Source organism: Protopterus annectens, chromosome 4.part0, assembly GCF_019279795.1.
Source record: "Protopterus annectens isolate FY-2018-M chromosome 4.part0, PAN1.0, whole genome shotgun sequence".
NCBI lineage: Eukaryota > Metazoa > Chordata > Ceratodontiformes > Protopteridae > Protopterus > Protopterus annectens.
The window spans coordinates 941,997,843-942,016,259 of record NC_056733.1 but is presented as its reverse complement, the minus strand read 5'-3'; the positions used below and the strand labels follow the sequence as shown (position 1 = coordinate 942,016,259).

General features: G+C 39.7%; 1 protein-coding gene across 1 annotated transcript in view; it reads left to right on the top strand.

The window, feature by feature from the left end:
- The window catches only part of ABCB9 (ATP binding cassette subfamily B member 9), a 713,793-nt gene that overhangs the window by 442,428 nt on the left and 252,948 nt on the right, over window positions 1-18,417 (top strand). Inside the window, exon 7 of the mRNA XM_044068918.1 lies at window positions 5,944-6,132. Within this exon, the coding sequence (XP_043924853.1) occupies window positions 5,944-6,132 (189 nt within the window). The remainder of the gene's footprint in view (window positions 1-5,943; window positions 6,133-18,417) is intronic.

Genomic DNA, 18,417 nt, shown 5'->3' with positions numbered 1-18,417 from the left:
ACTGTGATTTTGGAAAAGAAGTTAGAGGAAACCTAGGAGTGGCTTGACTGTGGAGAGGAGCACTGATTGACTTTGAGGATTAAAGTTCCAGGAAAAAAAATTAAAATTATAAGGATCCCAGAATCAGTGGAATCTCAGGACTGTGCTGCTTTTATCCTTGGCAGGATTGTGGAGTGGACTGGTATCCCTCATGAGAATATTACCATAGAACAGACACATGGGATTTTTATACCCACTGCCACAGAAGGACTCATCAACCTCTGCTGGTTAGGTTTGCTACCTATGCCTTAAATGATCAAGTTTTCAAGTCAGCTATGGCAGCTGGGGAAACAACTAACATTTAATGGTGCCTGGGTTTATGCAGGAAATGACTATGACCCTGAAACCCTTTTCAGAAGAGTGATGTCCAGAGAAGCTATCAGGGTGTTCGGGGAAAATGAATGGAGATTCTGTCTACTGTACCCTGCCCAGCTTAAAATTTGGCTACCTGGTGGACTACAGACATTTTTGTCCTCTGAGCAGACTAACCAGAAATTAAAATAGTCCTCAATTCAAACAATTGTCTGTGGGGATACGGACTCACAGTTGCAGCCAGTGAATAGTCATGATACCTCTGAGGTGACCTACTTACCACTGTTCAAATGCACACCTCTATTTCTACTCTGGCTATACGTCAATCAATACACTCAGAGTTGGGGAGGACCAAATCTCACAATAGCAGGATTCCATCCATATCTGTACCCTTGGCCCTGATGGGTTGGGAAAACTGGACAGGCCTGTAGAGCTGCAACAGTTCAAAGACACACTTGATTCAACTCCCAAAAATAAAGCTCCCAGTCCAGACAGTCTCTCTGAGGATTTGTTGACTTGGAGAGAAAGGGATGACAGATTATTAACTCACCTCCTTAACACTGTACAGTGAATTGCTGGATGGAATTGAAACTCCAGCCTTTTGATACCAGGTGGTTGCATCTATAATTCTGAAACCTGAAAAGGACTCTTTCTGCCTATGATCATACAGACCCATATCCATGATGAACCACGACAATAAAACATTTATGTTGATCTTGGGCACTTGTTTTGTTAAGACCTTCTGTCCCATTATCTAGCCAGACCAGATGGGCTTCCTACCAGAGTATTCAACCCATGATAACCTTCTGAAAACATATCTACTTCTTGGGGATCCAGAAGGAAAGCACATGCCACTGACTGAGTTAGTCTTGATACAGAAAAGGCACTTGATAAGGTGTAACTGGTCTTCTCTTTTTGCATCCCACAGGAGGTTGGACTTCCCTTACATCTAATCAAGGTTTTACATAGTCTATACCATGGTGCAAGCTTGCTCCATACCTTTCCCCTTCTCTTCCAGTCATGCAAGTCAGTCAGCAAGGCTGCCCCAATTCCTCAGCTTTATTTAACTTGTATCTTGAGCTCCTTGCATGCAAATGCAGGGAATCCACAATAAAACCTTATTGCATTAGAGGGATGGACTATAATCTCTCATTTTATGCTCATGATCTATTCCTATATTTTTCAGAACCTGCACAGTTATATAAACATATGGATATGTTGTCTGACTTTGGAAATGCCACAGGATACAAGATTAATATTCATAAAACCCAGTCCCTCTGTCTTAATTATATATATATATCTTTGCCAACTATTTTACAGGATTTTCCATTTCTGTGGATTCAGGGGCCTATTAAATATTTCGGATTACTGTTTGCACTTTCTGTCTCCCAAACCTTCCATGTTAATTTGTACAGACTGATGCAGAAAACACGGGGCCTAGTTTGTAAATGGAAGCTGATTTGTCAGGATCTTCCTCAGAAGATCCAGGAGGTGGCCTGGTTTATATTGCCCTAAATGTGTATCAAGTCTGGGGCCTGTTTGGCTCCTTTTCAGACAAAGTTCTTCCCCAGATTCGTAATGTTATATTGGGCTTTATATTGGCCAGGGTGGCACATAGGATACCTTAGTGGGTGTTGATCATCCCTCTGAGGAGGGCGGTCTGGTGTTATCAGACTTGGAGCTATACATCAAACCCACTCAATTTACAACCTTTTGGAGTGTGACTTAAGTGTACTACATTCCAGTTTGGAAAAGAATTGCTTTATCAGGTCTGGGTGGTAAGACTGGTGTTTTCAAGAGAATGAGGACTGTGCACACTGGCGGGCCTGCACACCCCTCTCCTTGTTCTGTTATGCATATACTCGTTGTCCATTCAGCATTACAAAGTGACCCCTTAGGCTGCATTTTTTTATACTATGAAATATTCAGCCTCCTTTTGTAATACCACACAAGGGATCCGTGTTGAGTTAGGTTATCTTTCAGATTTACAATATTGGGAACAGCTGCTAGTGGGAAACTCTATCATGCTCTGGGTTCAGTTCCAGCAGCTGTTTTATGCTGCATCTCCAGCACATTATTTAACTGGCTTTAAGGTCATCTGCAGATTACGCCTAATTGCAGAGAGGTTGTTGACTTAATCTTCGTGTCATGGCTTTTTGCCAGTAGGGCTAAACAAAGCTCTCCCACATACAAAATTGGACATTTGCACAGGATTGCTATTGCTGGGCATGTTATTTTATCTGAGTGATTCAGGCTTGGCTGCAAAGCGGATGCTCAGGCTCCTATGATCAGTCAGGCAGCGGCACTTCAACTTGCACAAAAATATGCCTCCGACTCTGGGTTCTGGGTGTGCGCTGGAGGTGTGACACTTTTGTCTATGGAGATTGGAGACACACATTTTGGGATTGCCCTACCCTTTCTTTGTTCAAATCCTATGTACAGGATATGTTAGACAAGGTTTTAGGCAGTCACTGACCTCTAAGCCCTAAACTTTTTTTCTGCTAGGATTAACCAGAGGCTTAATGCCACTGACAGTGTGCGCTTCTGTTATTACAATGTCATTACTAGTCAAAAAATGTGTAACAAAGAAATGGAAATAATGCCTACAGTAGAAGATCTATTTCCCTACTTATCGAGTTAGTGGATATGGAGAAGGTAAATGCTGTATGCAGGCAGGGGCTGAGACAGCTCCAAAATAGGGTCTACATTGCATTACCAAAATTACACTTTACCGAATTTTAAAGCCACAAGACGACTACTCAGAAAACCTACTTTCACAAATGGTCACATCATTGGAATTTTAATCTGGGAAAGGAGGCAGTGGGCCAACATTACAAAACAAACACATCGAAGCATATCAAATTAACTTAAGTGGTGGGCTTCACTCCCACTCCCCCATGCCACCCACACCCCATAACTAAATATACCAACTCTGAGATTGCATTATAGTGGAGAAAAGGGCAAATTTTCCCATGTTGGCCAACTGCCTCCCTTCCCGGATTAAAATTCTGATTATGTGAACCTTCGTTAAAGTTGGTTGTCAGAGTAGTTGTCTCGTCATTTTAAAGTTCGGTAAAGTGTAATTTCGGTAATGCAAGGTAGACCCCTAAACAGTCTACTAGTAAAGGGGAAATAAATGACACCTACTAGTCATATCATGTATTGTGCAATTATCATAATTAATCTGACTGTTGCAGTAGTAGCAGTAATTTATAATTTATTTACTTATGCTAAGTAATTTCTATTCAGTGTTCTTTTGCTGTGATTTGTATATCCATTTTGCACTAGTTGTATTTTTATAAGGTTTTGACAAGCTACCTGCTGATGCAAATTCATTTGTAGTTTTGGATGGAAAAAAATAAGTTTTATTCCAACAAAAAACATCCAATTTAGCATAAGATGAGCATTTTTCCCAGATCATTTGGTTGCACACTTGGGAGGACTATATTTAGGAATGTTGTGTTGTATTGCTAAATAGCGGGTGGGTCTGAACATGCACATAGTCTTTAGTTAGATCATTAATAGCATGTATTAGGAAGCCTGTATTGGCTTTAACAAAGTTAAGGCTTCCTGTTGTATTATTGGCTGATTGTATAGTGTCAGATGTTAAAGATTTTAGCTCCTTCTAGAAGTGTTTTGGGCTGGAGACTAGTGTAGTCTATCTGTCAGTTACTGTACTGAGGACAGTTTTGACCCTTCTCCTGAGGTGGTAGTATGTTTCATGTCATTGATTGTTGGAGGGTTACTGTTTCTACTCATTCCAGGATGAATCCCTAGATTAAAACAGTTGTTTTAATTGTTGTGAAAACCCAGTATATTTGTGTCCTGTTGACCTCCTTTTTGCAGGTGGGAAGATGGAGTCTTGAGTCTGGCTTAAAGTTTCCAAGAAGTAGCCAAAGGCTATGTTTGGACCTGCACAATTATAAATTATAGGTCAATCAATAGTTCATAGGTTCATAGAAGGTTACTAGGCTAACGGCCCTAGAGTCCTTGCAAGCCTAGCCATATTTATCCTGGGTTGCCCCAATTGTCGGTGGTTATGTAAGTGAAGCTTGCAGAGGTAAGGGTCTATGGTAGTTAATAATGATTTCCTCTGTCTAGGAGGGACACGGGCGCCAACCTGTTTCAAAGGTTCTCATTTAGTAGTTGCTGTTTAGTTTCTGAGAATAGTTAGGAGAAGATGATACAAGGTGGTTTCATGGAAGGACCAAGTAAAAAGAATTGAGCAGTGATCAGTTAGAATGTACAACAGTACACTGACTTCTTTGCATTCTGTTTTTTAAGTTGGTTATAATGAGGTTAAGAATGTAGTTATTGTCTGTCATTTGATTGGATCTTGTAAGTTCTTTTACTGGTTGGTCCAAACTGGAACAGAAACATTTGATTAAATGGGTGCCTGGGAGTAGTGCCATCATGAATATTAGTCAGCCTATTAGTATTGTGTTGTGTGGTATCCCGTTAACAAATACGTCAGGTATTAGTTGTAATATGGTTACTGAGGATGCGCAGGAATGTAAGCTATGTAGAAATGCAAGTTGGTATGACTACAAAGTACAAGGTGTAGTGACATCCACTTTTGATTTTGGTCTGCTGCATTTGATGCAGGGCTTAGCTTTTTAATGGTAGCTGATAAACTTTTACTAGTAGGATTGTGGTGTGTTTATATTCATTTTAATTAGTTTTAATTTGTTTTGTTAAACTAATGTTAGACACATACAGTTGGGGTTTATTAAGGGATTTACTGTTTATTTTCAGTGCATGAAGTGTTTGCAGTTTTTTATGTAATTTTTCTACCCACTGCCTGCTGTCCATCAGCCCTCCCATACCATCATACCATGGCCAGTTTATTCATTCCTCATGGGTGAGAGTGACCTGCAGCAGCCATCAGAGATTTTGTGGTATGGCTGTACCCTCACCATGTGTGACCTGCACTATGCCTTCCTCATACAAGCACGTGTTTTGATGCATCCATGATAAAGGCAAGTGCCAAACAGTGGCTTGGTGTGCCAAATGCATGTCCTTGGGTTGTATCTGCATTTCAAATGCATGTCTTTGGGTTGTATCTGCATTTTTACTTTTTGTTTTATTTTATTTATTTATTTATTGACCAAGTAAACCCAATACACAAAGCATAACTTTTCAGGGGCAACTTTGCAGTACTGTCTGTTTAAATGACTTGCTCCAACTCACACAGTAAGCAAATGGAGGTTTACCGGCCCCTTCACTGAGGAATCACGCAATCCCATGACCTGCTCTGTCCACATCTCCACAGGGTAGGCATATCCATCCTTCCCACTCCAACTCAGACTCCTAGACCACTAATCACTTCGGGATCTTTAGCCAGTGTGTTACCCCCCCCCCCATGCCAACACAGCTAACTTTAGAATGTAGCTATTTAAAAATATTTCGAGGTATGTCATTGATATGATGTACACATCTTAGGGTGGGCAGTCCAAGAAGATAAACCTGCTCCATTAAAAATATAAATGTCCAACAGCTGGCAATAATACATGATTCTTAGTGATTTGGCAGAGCACATAAATATGACTAATAGACAGCAACATGAATTTACCAGTTTACCTTTTATTTCAGAATATGGGCTCTGTCTACACTGGATTAATGCAGGGGGCAGGAGCTGCAGAGAAAGTCTTTGAATTTATTGATCGTGTCCCAACAATGAAGCAGGATGGTACATTTAAACTAGAACAGATAGAAGGTCATATTGAATTCCAAAATGTAACATTTGAATATCCGACACGACCCGGAGTCCAGGTTTTAAAGGTATGGTTACAGGAAGATAACGGATTTTAATACACTGTTGCTTAAATAAAATGCACTAATGGCTTTTTGATCATATGGATAACCAAGTAAACTTTCCTTGTAGCAGCTGACAGACTAGTTTTCCAAGTAACAAGTCATTCTACATTTGTATTTTAGGAGACAGAAACATGAGCCGGAGAGGTGTGTTGTATTTTCATTGTTCACAATAGTATTTGAAGAAGGGCTCTGAGCAGTCCCAAATGCATAGTTTTGTAGCAGCTCAAAGGTGGGAATAAAAGAAAGAGACTGCATTAACAGCTTACAGGCTTTATTTTATTTTGGTATCATATTATAGGAAATAACAGACAGTGATGATAATTGTGTTTCTCTGTTTGTTTTCATAAGTAATGCAATTATATTGTGAAGTGTCCTTTCTCTGTGTCCCTCACATCACTTATTACTTGTTTCCTCTTCCTATTTAGGGCATTCTCTGTCACTAGATTATACTTGAAGGTACTCGGACATTAGCAGTAATTCTGAAACCATTACTGTGATTACATATAACACACCACCACACTGGCATAACAAAGCACTGGTGTTCACATGGCCTAATGACATAAAAGAGGGTGTCTCCTCTACTATGAAATCCCATCCCATTCCCTGAGGGAGTAAGTTCTGCTGTTGAGAAGCCAAACATTTTGCACGCTTTGGTACTCTTTTCAAATAGAAAAGAAGAACGTGTTGTCATCTTGTTTTCTGTTTAACACCTTTCAGGCATTCTTTATATTATATTTAAGGAGAGTCAATCCAGTGGTAAAGAGATAAGGTGTCCATTTGTATGTATGATGGTTTAGGTTCAAAACTGAGCATGAGCTCCCAGTAGGGAGGGACTTGGTGGGAACCAGCTGTAGCCTGCGTACGGCCTGAACAGTTACTTTGGAGTGAAGGTATAAGACCTACCGCTAACTGACCAGTTCAGCTTTTACTGGAGATCAAGAGCTCAGGAGATACCTTTATTTATTTATTTGCTTTTATTCACAGAGAAAGTCCGACTGAGTTGCAGACCCCTTTTCAGTGGGGACCCAAGGAGAAAAGCTGCAAAAATGTACATAATGAAACATTAAAATATAAATATATATGTGTACATATGGGTCTACTTTGATTCACTGAAAACTCATTTCACTGAATTTCAATTCACCCTCAAAAAATCACAGAAAGCTCAAATCAATGACAACTCATTTCACTGAATCACATTTCAATTAATGTAAGTACTGTAGAACAAATAAAACATATATGCCCTTTTCCCCACTGTAGTGTGATCCTGGAGTTAGTATATATAGTAATGGGGATGTGGGGTTCACAGCCCCCCACATTGGGGGGGGCGTGGGTGTGTGTGCCCCCCCAACAATATATACTCCAGGATCGCACTATAGTGGGGAAAAGGGCATATACGTTTTATTTGCCCAACAGTACTTGCATTCAGTGAAATGTGATTCAGTCAAATGAGTTTTCAGTGAAACAAAGTAGACCCGTATATATATATATATATATATATATATATATATATATACACACACACACACACACACACACACACACACACACACACACACACACACACACACACACACGAGCGTATATATACAATTCATTACAAAGGCAGGAAATATCTCCTGCACTTTATTTTGAAGTTCAGGGAAAGATGTGGTTGTGATAGCATATCCTGCACATCACAGGTGGGGTGGGGGAGGGAGGGGGCAGAACCGCATATGGTGTGCAGCAACAGCACTGCTATCCCATCACCCTAAGAGGGATTAAATTGGTAAATGCTGGGATGGTAGTCTTATTCCTTCCTAGTCCTGCCTCCTAGGAATCTTGCTCCTCTACCCTTTCACAGAGAGGTGGTATTGGTGACTCCCTGTTGGGTGAGGGAAGTAAATCTATTTTGTGTCTGTCAGTTGTTTAAACTGATGCAGCTGCTTTCAGCTTTACCTGCTCCATTTTGGTTTCTGTTTTAAAAAATCTGCCTGGCCTGGTATTTTCTTCTGTGTTGCAAACAAATACTTAAGTTACCCAGGCTGCACATTTCATGTTTTTTTTTTCATGGGTTAATTTGTTTCTTGAAAGATACTTAAATTCATATAGAATATCTGTAACTTTATCTTTTCTCATAATCCTCAAGGCCTGCAGAAACAATAAGCACTGGTGTTAACTCCCTGCTAGATTAGAAAAGTAAATCTAGTTTTTTTGTCTGTGAGTTGTTTAAACTGATACAGCTGCTTTCTGTTTTACCTGATCCATTTTTTTCTGATTTAAGAAATCTGCTTGGCCTGGTGTTTTTATTCTCTGTGGCAGATAGACACTTAACTTACCCAGGCTGCATATTTCACATGTTTTTTAATTTCAATTAATTTGTTTCTTGAGTTATATTTAAATACACAGAGAATATCTGTGGCTTTGTCTTTCCTGATAAAACTCAAAGCCTTCAAAAACTACAAACACTGTTGGTGACTCCCTTTTAGTTATTTTTCCTACCCACTCTCCCATTCCTTGATTTACTTTCTAAACATGGTGAGTTTAAGCTGCCCACCTTTACTGTAAATTGAACTTTATAAGCTCCTCCCTTTCTACACTACTGTTTATGTCTTGAATTATTTATTTGACTTTCCTTGTGCTTATTTTGAAAAATAGTGCATTTAGCCTCTCATTGTCTGTTCTACTGATTTACTTGATCTAAATTCATTATCTAGCTAACTGCCGGATAAAGTAGTGTACTTTTACACTTCAGCAAGCTTTTTTCTGTGTTTTTACATCAACATGACAGAGGATTTTCCATCTAGTGATAGTGGGTGATGGCATGTTCTGTATACGTTGGGGAAACACACTAGAGATTCCTGCATATAGCTGTTGATTTTTTTTTTTTTGGCTGGAGGGCTTATTAATCGGCTTACCTTGTTTTTAGCATCTTTATAAATTCTGCACAATTGAGGGGCTCTTGGCTCATTTCTACAAAGTGAAATACTTTTATTGAATAATCACACTTTTATAAGCTGTTAAAGGACACTGCTGTATCCATATCTTTACGTTTGTAGTAGCATTTTACTCCAGGTACTCCTTTACTGTGCTTTTACATTAAGAGGACTGGGATTATTTATCTAGTGGCAGTAGGTATTTACTGGTGTATCTGAGGTGGAAAGTACAGAAAAGGGCTGTAAGTGTAGTTGTTTTATTGGTCAGATGGCTCAGTAGTCAGATTTCTGATTTGCAGTGCTGGTAGAAATTTGTCACATTTGCACGGAGCTGCTCGCTGGGCCAGTGCCCTGTAGAGATGCAAATATCTGGAAACATTGCTTATTTTCATTATACTGTGAACGTTTACTGTACTATTTATTATTTTGTTTTGCACTTCTTTAAAGTTTAACATTAGATTTTCAAATTGCTGTAAGGGCTGCTGTTCTACACTGAAATACGCTGTATCTAGTGTTTCTTAGTTAGTATTAGGCATCTATTTGAGGACCACTTGGGCTCCAAACTAGTCATTTTACATTAAAAGGGTCAAAGTCTGCTCTCTTGTTGCAGTAGAGGGCTGATTTCACCTGTCTGAGCTGGGAATTGCTGATGGAAAGCTCATTGTGTGCTTACCTGATTGGTCTTGGGCATAGTTAGTGTAAAACTTGCTTTTTTTCTGATTGTATATAATCCTCAAATTTGAAGCTGCTTTTCTTGCAGTGGTGGTTACTGGTGCTTTGTATACTTGAAACCACCAGAAGTTGAAATTTCCCTAAAAAAAAAACACCTCAGAACTTTACCTCAGTCCTGTGTTTCTGGTAACTAGTTTGCACAGTGAGCAGCATTTACACATTCATTTAGAACTATTTAGGTCTATTATACCTTATTATAGCACCCGAGACTATTGCTGCTCAGAGAGCATCTGGTTTAGGCACTGGACAGCATTGCTGATTAGATTCGCTGAGGATTACACCAAGTAAGCACTCTTTCCTTATCCATTTACAAGTACCCTCCACTCCTATCCCTTGCAAATACACACAGGCTTTTGAGGGGAGATCTATGCCTGGCATACAGGGCATTGTCAAACCCCACTCTGATGGACCTCCTGCATATCCACAGAACAAACAGCACCAGAATTACCCACTCTAAAGACTTAAACTTTGCCTGTGATATAAATAGGACCTGCTGGAGAAAGAGGTATAAATCCCAGAGACTATCCTGTTTCTGGAACAGGCTCCATATCCATGTGAAGCAGAGATCCTCCCAAACCCAATTCAACTACAACTTGGACAATTGGATGAGGAACAAGAAACTCATCCCTGGTTTGGCACCTATGTCTCTAATAGATGCAGGCAATCTGTAAATGGTTCATCCCCCAGGCCCCTGCTTACACTTAGAAATGGTATCAGAACTTGTCAGAGATTTGGGGTGCATGGCTAGGCTTAAAAGGGCCTTTGTGGTTGTTAGCCTAGTAAACACCTATGAACTTATGAATCTATGAACATTAGGACCTACAACCGTGGACATGCACTTTCCTGCTATCTCTGCATCATGTTTGGTGGATATGAGAATCCTAAGGCAATGTAACAATTGTCTTATGTAAACTGCCAACCACTTAATTCTCAAACAGACAAATACAGTATGTGAGGGATATAGTTACACATTGACACTGGAGGCTAGACTCTAACATACAGACACAAAAAACAACAGCAAATAGGTTGTCATTGACTCACACACATCACCCACCACACCCACAAAGGACCACACACATAGACCCACGTATGCAAAGGTTCTCACGTGTAACTTAACCAAACCTCAAGGGCCTCTCAGGCACAGTCCTCAGAAACTCTGCAGGCACACAAACAAGACAATTCCTATCACAACACATAAAGTCACATCTCATTGTGTGTCAACTACCAAGCCCCTAAGGTGAAACACTCCACAACTCAATGTTCAGGTCATGGGAGACTTCATTGTGAGACACACTGATGCCCTTCTTACCAGGCTAGATAAGAGGAAGGTTATAGTTAGTTGTGTATCAGGGGCCAGGATTCACCAGATTATGCAAGCATTCAGGTCACTTACCCATAAGTACCAGTATGACTCAGTCATAGTCCAGATGGGTGTGAATGACCTGCAATGTACTTCCTTGGACTATATGAAGAGAGACATAATTGAGCTCTCAGAATATGCTTCAATGGCAGGTATAAGCCTAATGTTGAGCAAAATTCTACTGTCTCTAAGGATGATGCCACAATACCAGCAGGAAATGATTGACTTTAACAACTGGGTTAGCTGCTGGTGTCAGTCCACAGGGGTCCAATATGTTCCAGCCTGGAAGGACATTGATGACAGGCCACTCTGCTTTGCCAGGGATGGTCTTCACATGTCAACCCCAAGCTTTTGGATATTTGCAAAAACATTATCCACCCCATAGTGTCTTTTTTAGGCATTGCCAAACAGACAAACCTTCCAACAACAAAACCTACTCAGAAGAAACTAAAGGTGTTAATGATCAATGCTAGGAGTCTCAACTAGAAACTGCACTTCCTGGAAGCTCTCCTCACTCCAGAATGCTGACATCTGTGGAGTTACTGAAACATGGTTCAAAGCCACAGAAAGCACCCAGGCAGAGCATGGCTATGATGCCTTTCATACATTCTGATCATCCACTGAACAAGAAAGAGCAAAATGCAGAGGTGTATCTATGTACATAAACGATACACACACCTCAAGGCTGGTCATACAATATGACATGCTTGAGTTACTCCATGTCCAACTAACCATAGGAAGAATCCATTACCATATTCTTGTTAGCTACAGTTCCCCCACCATGAAGCAGGAAACCCATACATCATACCAGACATTACTAGAATCACTCATTATCCAGCCCAATACCATACTCATGGGTGATTTTATCTAATTCTCGCTTAATTGGGAGGCACACACGACCACTAACATGCAGGCCCAAAGATTTCTTGACTTTGTAAATTCTAATGCCCTGGAGCAGTCTGCACTGTCACTACGGGAACACATATCTTAAATCTGGTACTCACAATTATGGGAGAATGCTGAACTTCCCTAAGTATGATGCCCTAACTGGTAAGATCAGATCACAAAGTGGTCTCCCTTGAAATAAAGGTAAAACTAGTATCCCTATTAAGGGACAGCATAGTTCCAAGCTTCCCCCCAAATCCAGAAAACACAGAAACCTATCCAGAGGCATACACAAGAACCCTGTACAACTATATAAACAACTGCATAGAAACAGCAGTACCAGACCAAAATAAATCCAGGTCAAACCGCAACAATAAGCCACTCTTGTGGACCCCTGGTATTAATAGGTTGTACAACAAAAGAAGGAAAATCCTGTTGAGAAGTAAGCAGAAATGCACACAACAGAGCAAAAAGTCCCTTGTTAGTCTAAACAATTGAATCAGGGAAGTAGTCAAGTCTCTGAAAGCAGACTTTGAGGTAAAAATAGCCTCCAATGATAAGGATAAGCATAAGGCATTTTTCAGTTATGTCCGCAATCTTAACGACAACACCCAACAATGTGCAGAATTAGTTGTAGATGGCATCACCTATACTCAGCTGGAAGATTTAGCAAATCTGCCGGCTGACAAATTCAGCTTAAATTTCACCTCATCACCCGCAGGTCTCCCCCACGAAATACCTTCCACTACTCCACCGGCAATTATCACCAAAGAACAGGTTGCCATTGCACTCTCAAAAGCTAAACACACGGCTTTAATGAGGCCTGATAATATACCAGGTTGCCTCTTAAACAGCTTAAATCAGGACTTATCAGGCCCATTAGGATATGTGTTTAACCACTGCATCTGGACTAGCTTTATCCTGACAGAGTGGAAGGCAGCCACAATCATCCCTCTGCATAAAGGGGGATCATCTACTGACTCAGGAAATTTCAGACCCATATGTTTGACTAGTCTTATATGTAAATCTATGGAAAGAATAATTGTAGACCTGATTAATAATGACATAGAAAACCACCAAACACTGGACCTAACCCAGTACAGCTTTGTCAAGGGCAGGCCATACCTATTGAACCTGGTGGATTTTTTTGAGAAAGTCACTAAGGCCATGAATGAGGGTAAAACAGTACATACCACCTACCTCAACCTGGCCAAGACATTTGGCACAATTTGCCACTCAGTTATTATAAATAAACTCACAAAACTGGGCATAAATCCCTATGTGACCAGATGTATAGCCATTGGCTCATGGACAGGACACATGTGGTTAAAGTGGGTGAATCCAGATCCAGCAAGAGGCCAGTTACTAGTGGTGTACCACAGAGCTCAGTGCTAGGACCACTCTGTTTGGAAGATTCTTTTCTGAAGTTGAGGCTAATGAGGATGGCCATTGGATGACAGTTTGCTGACGACTGCAAGCTGGGGGCAATCATTGAATCACCCAACAAAGTAGATATCCTTCAAGAAGGTCTAGATCAGACAAATCATTAGTGCCAGAACCATGGCCTAAAACTAAATGTGAAAAAAAAATGCATTATCATATCCTTTGGGAAGTCATATACTCCTGCAAATGACATCATCAGTAGTGCTTACAGTCACATACCCTGAGCACAGTTTAGCCAAGCACAGATCATGCAAGCCTTGCTACATGAATTATTTTAGATAGACAATATGTTGCACAGCACAAGGGCACCAAATGCTCCAAACATTTTTTTCATTTATTCTCTGTTGACCAGGTTAGTCCCATTAGGCTAGTAGCCTCTTTTCAGAGGTGACCCAAGGTGGTGTTTATACTACTAATGGAAATTTGGCCAGAGCATCGAGGAACTTCCCCTACTCTTTGGAGCTGCTAGATGGCGCCGGAGAGCTCCTACAGCAGCAAGAAATAGGCCTAATGAAGCTTCAGAATGGAGAAGGTAAGAAAACTATGGAGAGTTTGGAGGTGGAAGATGAGAATTTGGGAAAAAATTGTTTGATATGGAGCTTCTGAATGTAAGTAATGATTCCTGGCTTTTACAAATGATCAGCGTTTAACTGTCTCAGTGGAGGAGGAAGTAAGCGAGTCTGCTGAAATGGTGCAGATAAAAGAAATGGCATCGGGAGGGCTTGCAGATGATGCTCTACTAAAAATAATCAAGCAGGAAGATCCAGGGGACAGTTCTAATGTTTCATGGGGTGAGAAGGCAGATAACTTTTCTGGTAGTGCTGAGGATGGTAATGTGGAAAAGGAACCATGCGATGTGGCATCAGAGAATGCAGCAGTTAAAACGTATGCAGCAGTGACAGGAAGTAAAAGAGAAAAACTGCAACAAACAGTGTCTGGTTTTGAGGTAGCAGATAATGCAGTAACTAAAACATATATAACAATAACAGCTGGCAGAAAAGGATAGCAGCAACAAACTAAGTAAAACTGTTATTAAAAAGAAGAGAAGAGAAACTGTGAGAAAACATGACACTGTAACAGACAGATATTATGTATGGGACAATTTGGTAACTGTTCTGGGTTTTAAAGTTCAAGAAATTTGATTTTTTTTTATACATATTGGGACAGAGACGTTTTGTGGCTAAACATTTGAAACTGGTGGACTGATGATGAAATTTCTGAAACTGTGTAACAAAAAGGACACTTATCCATGGACTAATTATTTGTTTTCTGGTAGGAACTTAAATGTTTAAAAAATGTTTTACTAAAAGAGAAAATACCTCCAACAGGATAAAAAGTAGGGACTCTCCAACACAGCAAACATTCAAGTAAAAAACAAAAAGAAGTTCCAACAACCAAGGCGGTTAAGATAAAACAAATTTAATAACACAGTAAGCGCTTTCAAATACAAGGCTCTTCATCAGACTGAATAAAAAAGCACCATCCAATTCAGGTTTTTAAACAATTACACAACCAATAAAAACATTGTAACAATCATTTATGTAAATCCCTGGATTTCAAAACAGGCCTTAAAGAGACCCTGTCATTTAACCCTGGTTTTCTGTCAGCACACAACTTACAGATCCAATACAGTTCCCTCTCTTCTGTAAAATTAACAAAATCACCACCTCTTAGTCCCTTGTATACTATTTCCACCACTTTAAATGTGAAGAGCCTAGCTCAAACACATGCTTAGCAAGAGCAATTGTTAAATCTGCCCTTTTTATAGCATACTTATGTTCACGGATCTGTTCGTAAAACATTGTGTTTGATTTACCCAAGTAGAAACTTTCACATGCCATGCATGTTGCTAAATAAATTATATTTCTAGTTTTACAATGTGTATACAGGTTAAACACAAGCTTCTGTTTAGAAATAGGATGTATAAATACATTAGATGTATCAACAGAAAGACAGTGTCTACAATTACCGCAAGGAAAAGTGCCAGCAATCTAATGTATAACAGGCATCTCAACTTGCGTTTCTTTATAGTCCCTATAGCATAGCCGTCGTTTCCAGGATTTCTTATTTTTGTAAGTAAAATTGGGTCTAACACCCACAATGTCTCTAATCCTGTCATCCGTGGTCAGGATACCCCAGTTTGCATCTACCACATGTCTACCTCTTGTAAAATCACTAGTAAAGGGCAAAACTAATGGCATAGTATCAGGTTTCCTAGTTACAGATTGATGTCCTTTGACTGCCCCACCAGAAAAGTAGGGAAGGGTTAAGGTGGACTTCAGAATTTTTATATCTTCCCTCATAGCATTCATATCTCTTGTACTATAGCCCCTAGAAGCAAAATCATTAGAAAGTTTTTCAAGGTCATTATTAAAGCCATTGTCTGTATTATTAAGACGAGAAATCCTCACCCTTGGGTTCTCATAATATTCTTATACACATGGGAGGGATGCATACTACCATGCCTTAGAATGTTGTTTCTCCTACACGGCTTTCTGTATAATCTAGTTACAAAATTACCCATTGTGTTTCTACTCACTTGCACATCCAAGAAAGTTATTTCCGTAGGTGATACATGGCAGGTAAACTTTAGGAAAGATGTGGTGGTATGTAGGTAATCAACAAAAGCTAGAAACTGCATCTCAGTCCCTTCCCAAAGCAAAACCACATCATCAACAAACCTCCTATAAAACAACAGTGAAGGCTTGTAAGCACTATTGAAAACAAATTGTTCTTCCCATTGAGCTGACACCACGTTGGCATAGCTATTGGCACAGGAGGTGCCCATAGCCACGCCAACTTTCTGTAGGTAGTAACCATCTTGAAACATAAAAATATTGTTTTCAAGCACAACCTCAGGAAAAAGACATATGAGATCAATCTGTTTGTCACCATAGTCACTATGTTTAGTTAAAAATACTTTATCATATTAATGCTCTCCAAATTAGGTATACAAGTAAACAAAGATTCAACATCTAATGTTACTAGAAGACAATTACTTAAACTGATGGCATTCTCCTGTACAAACTGATATAAATCCTTGAGGAAGTGTGTGTCATTAAGCACCGTTCTAACATTATTTAGCAAGGGGCGTAGCTGTTTATCAATATAAATCGAAAAGGGTTCAGTCACCCATTTCCTACCTGAAACTATTGGCCTAAGAGGTGGTAGGACAGAATCTTTATGCACTTTCGGAAGGCCCCGAAAAATGGGTATGACAATGTGTTCAACATTTAAATACTGTGCAAGTTGCTCTTTAATTAAAACATTGTCAAGGCAGTCATGAACAGTAAAGAAAACGGAACATTGTATGTTCCATATATTATCAAAATCCACTTTATCATAAACATTTGAGTCACTAAGCATAGAAAGAATAGAATTCACTTAGAAATCACGATCCATAATCACAGTTGCTCCACCTTTATCGGCCTTCTTAATAGCAATTGTATCATCATTTTGTAGGGCTGATAATGCAGACTTCTCTTCTCTACTCAAATTGTAGAAATCATGCCCTTTTATGTTAGCAGAACCAGAGGCTGAGCCAGAAAGTAAAGTAAAAAGCTCATGCTCACAATTTTGCTAAATACTTCTAAAGTTGGATCTATCAGTGGTTGAAAAATGCTCGGTTTTCTAAAAAACGAGGCATTATTCACGGGTCTATATTGCATCATTGAACTCACAGGAGTCCGAACTATGTAATATTGAACTGTGAAGTTTGAAACCCAAAAACTACGAAAACACAGAACAGCGATTTTTTTCCCAGGGAAAAAAATTGTTGTTCCTGTACAAAAAAAACACATGCACACTAAACTTAATCTAATGTGGGGGGACTTCACCCCCCCTACTCAACTATACCAACTCCAAGATCGTACCACAGTGGATGAAATAGCAAGGACGCGAAAAAGGCTCACCAATTTTTTTTCCCTGGGAAAAAAAAGTCAGTGTTCCGTGGCTTCGCTATTTCCATGTTTCGAACATTTGGGTTCAATATTACAACGTTTGGACTCCTGTGAGTTCAGCGTTGTAATATAGACCCATTATTCACAACTTCAATATCATTAAAGTACAACTTTAATGAAACATTCCTAATGAACAATTTTAAACTAATAGCAACTTCCGAGAAGTCAGACTTCTCTGTAGATACAAAAGTCAATCCCGTTTCAAGTAGTGAAACCTCAGCTGAAGACAGTACCTTATTAGATAGATTAATAATCAAGGGCCCTCCATCATGTTCCACATGCACTTCAGATTCTGACCCGGCATTTCTTCAAAGTGCTACCGACCTCTTTTTCTCCCTCTGCTTGTGCTCCTTCCCCTGTTCTGCTCTGTCTGTTTCACTTGCTTTATCGGTAGGGGAAGTTGAAGATCCCCAAGATCCTGATACGACGTTACAGTCTTCCTTCTAATGTCCTGCTGCTGTGAAGCAGAAGTTACATCAACTGAATCGGCTGACACCGCTGGTCTATGATGTAGCGTTGAAACCTGATCACAGGCTGAGACAGTAAGTGGCAAATTCAAATTCTCAGTTTGTAAAGGCACCTGTACACCAGCAGATGTATATAATGCATCACTACTGCCACTGTCTCTAGCCTCATTTGAACAGGACCAAGTAAAAACATTCCCCTGCAGAAAATCGTGTTGGTCGCAAGCCATTTTCTTATTTTTTTAATTTTTAAGCCTATTTTTCATAGGCAGAAATATTGTCAGCTACCTCATCAAAGGCAAGCAAACACGAATCATGGTCAAAGTTATTAAAAAAATGTTGCTTCTTAGCATCAATAGCAGCTGCTAGTTCTTTTTCAACAGGTTTAAAGAAATCTATAAGCAAATGGATATAGCCAAAGCTATATTCCAAATTTAACTTTTGCCATTTAGAAAGCAGACGCTCATAAAAATCAGCATATGTGGGCATTAAAG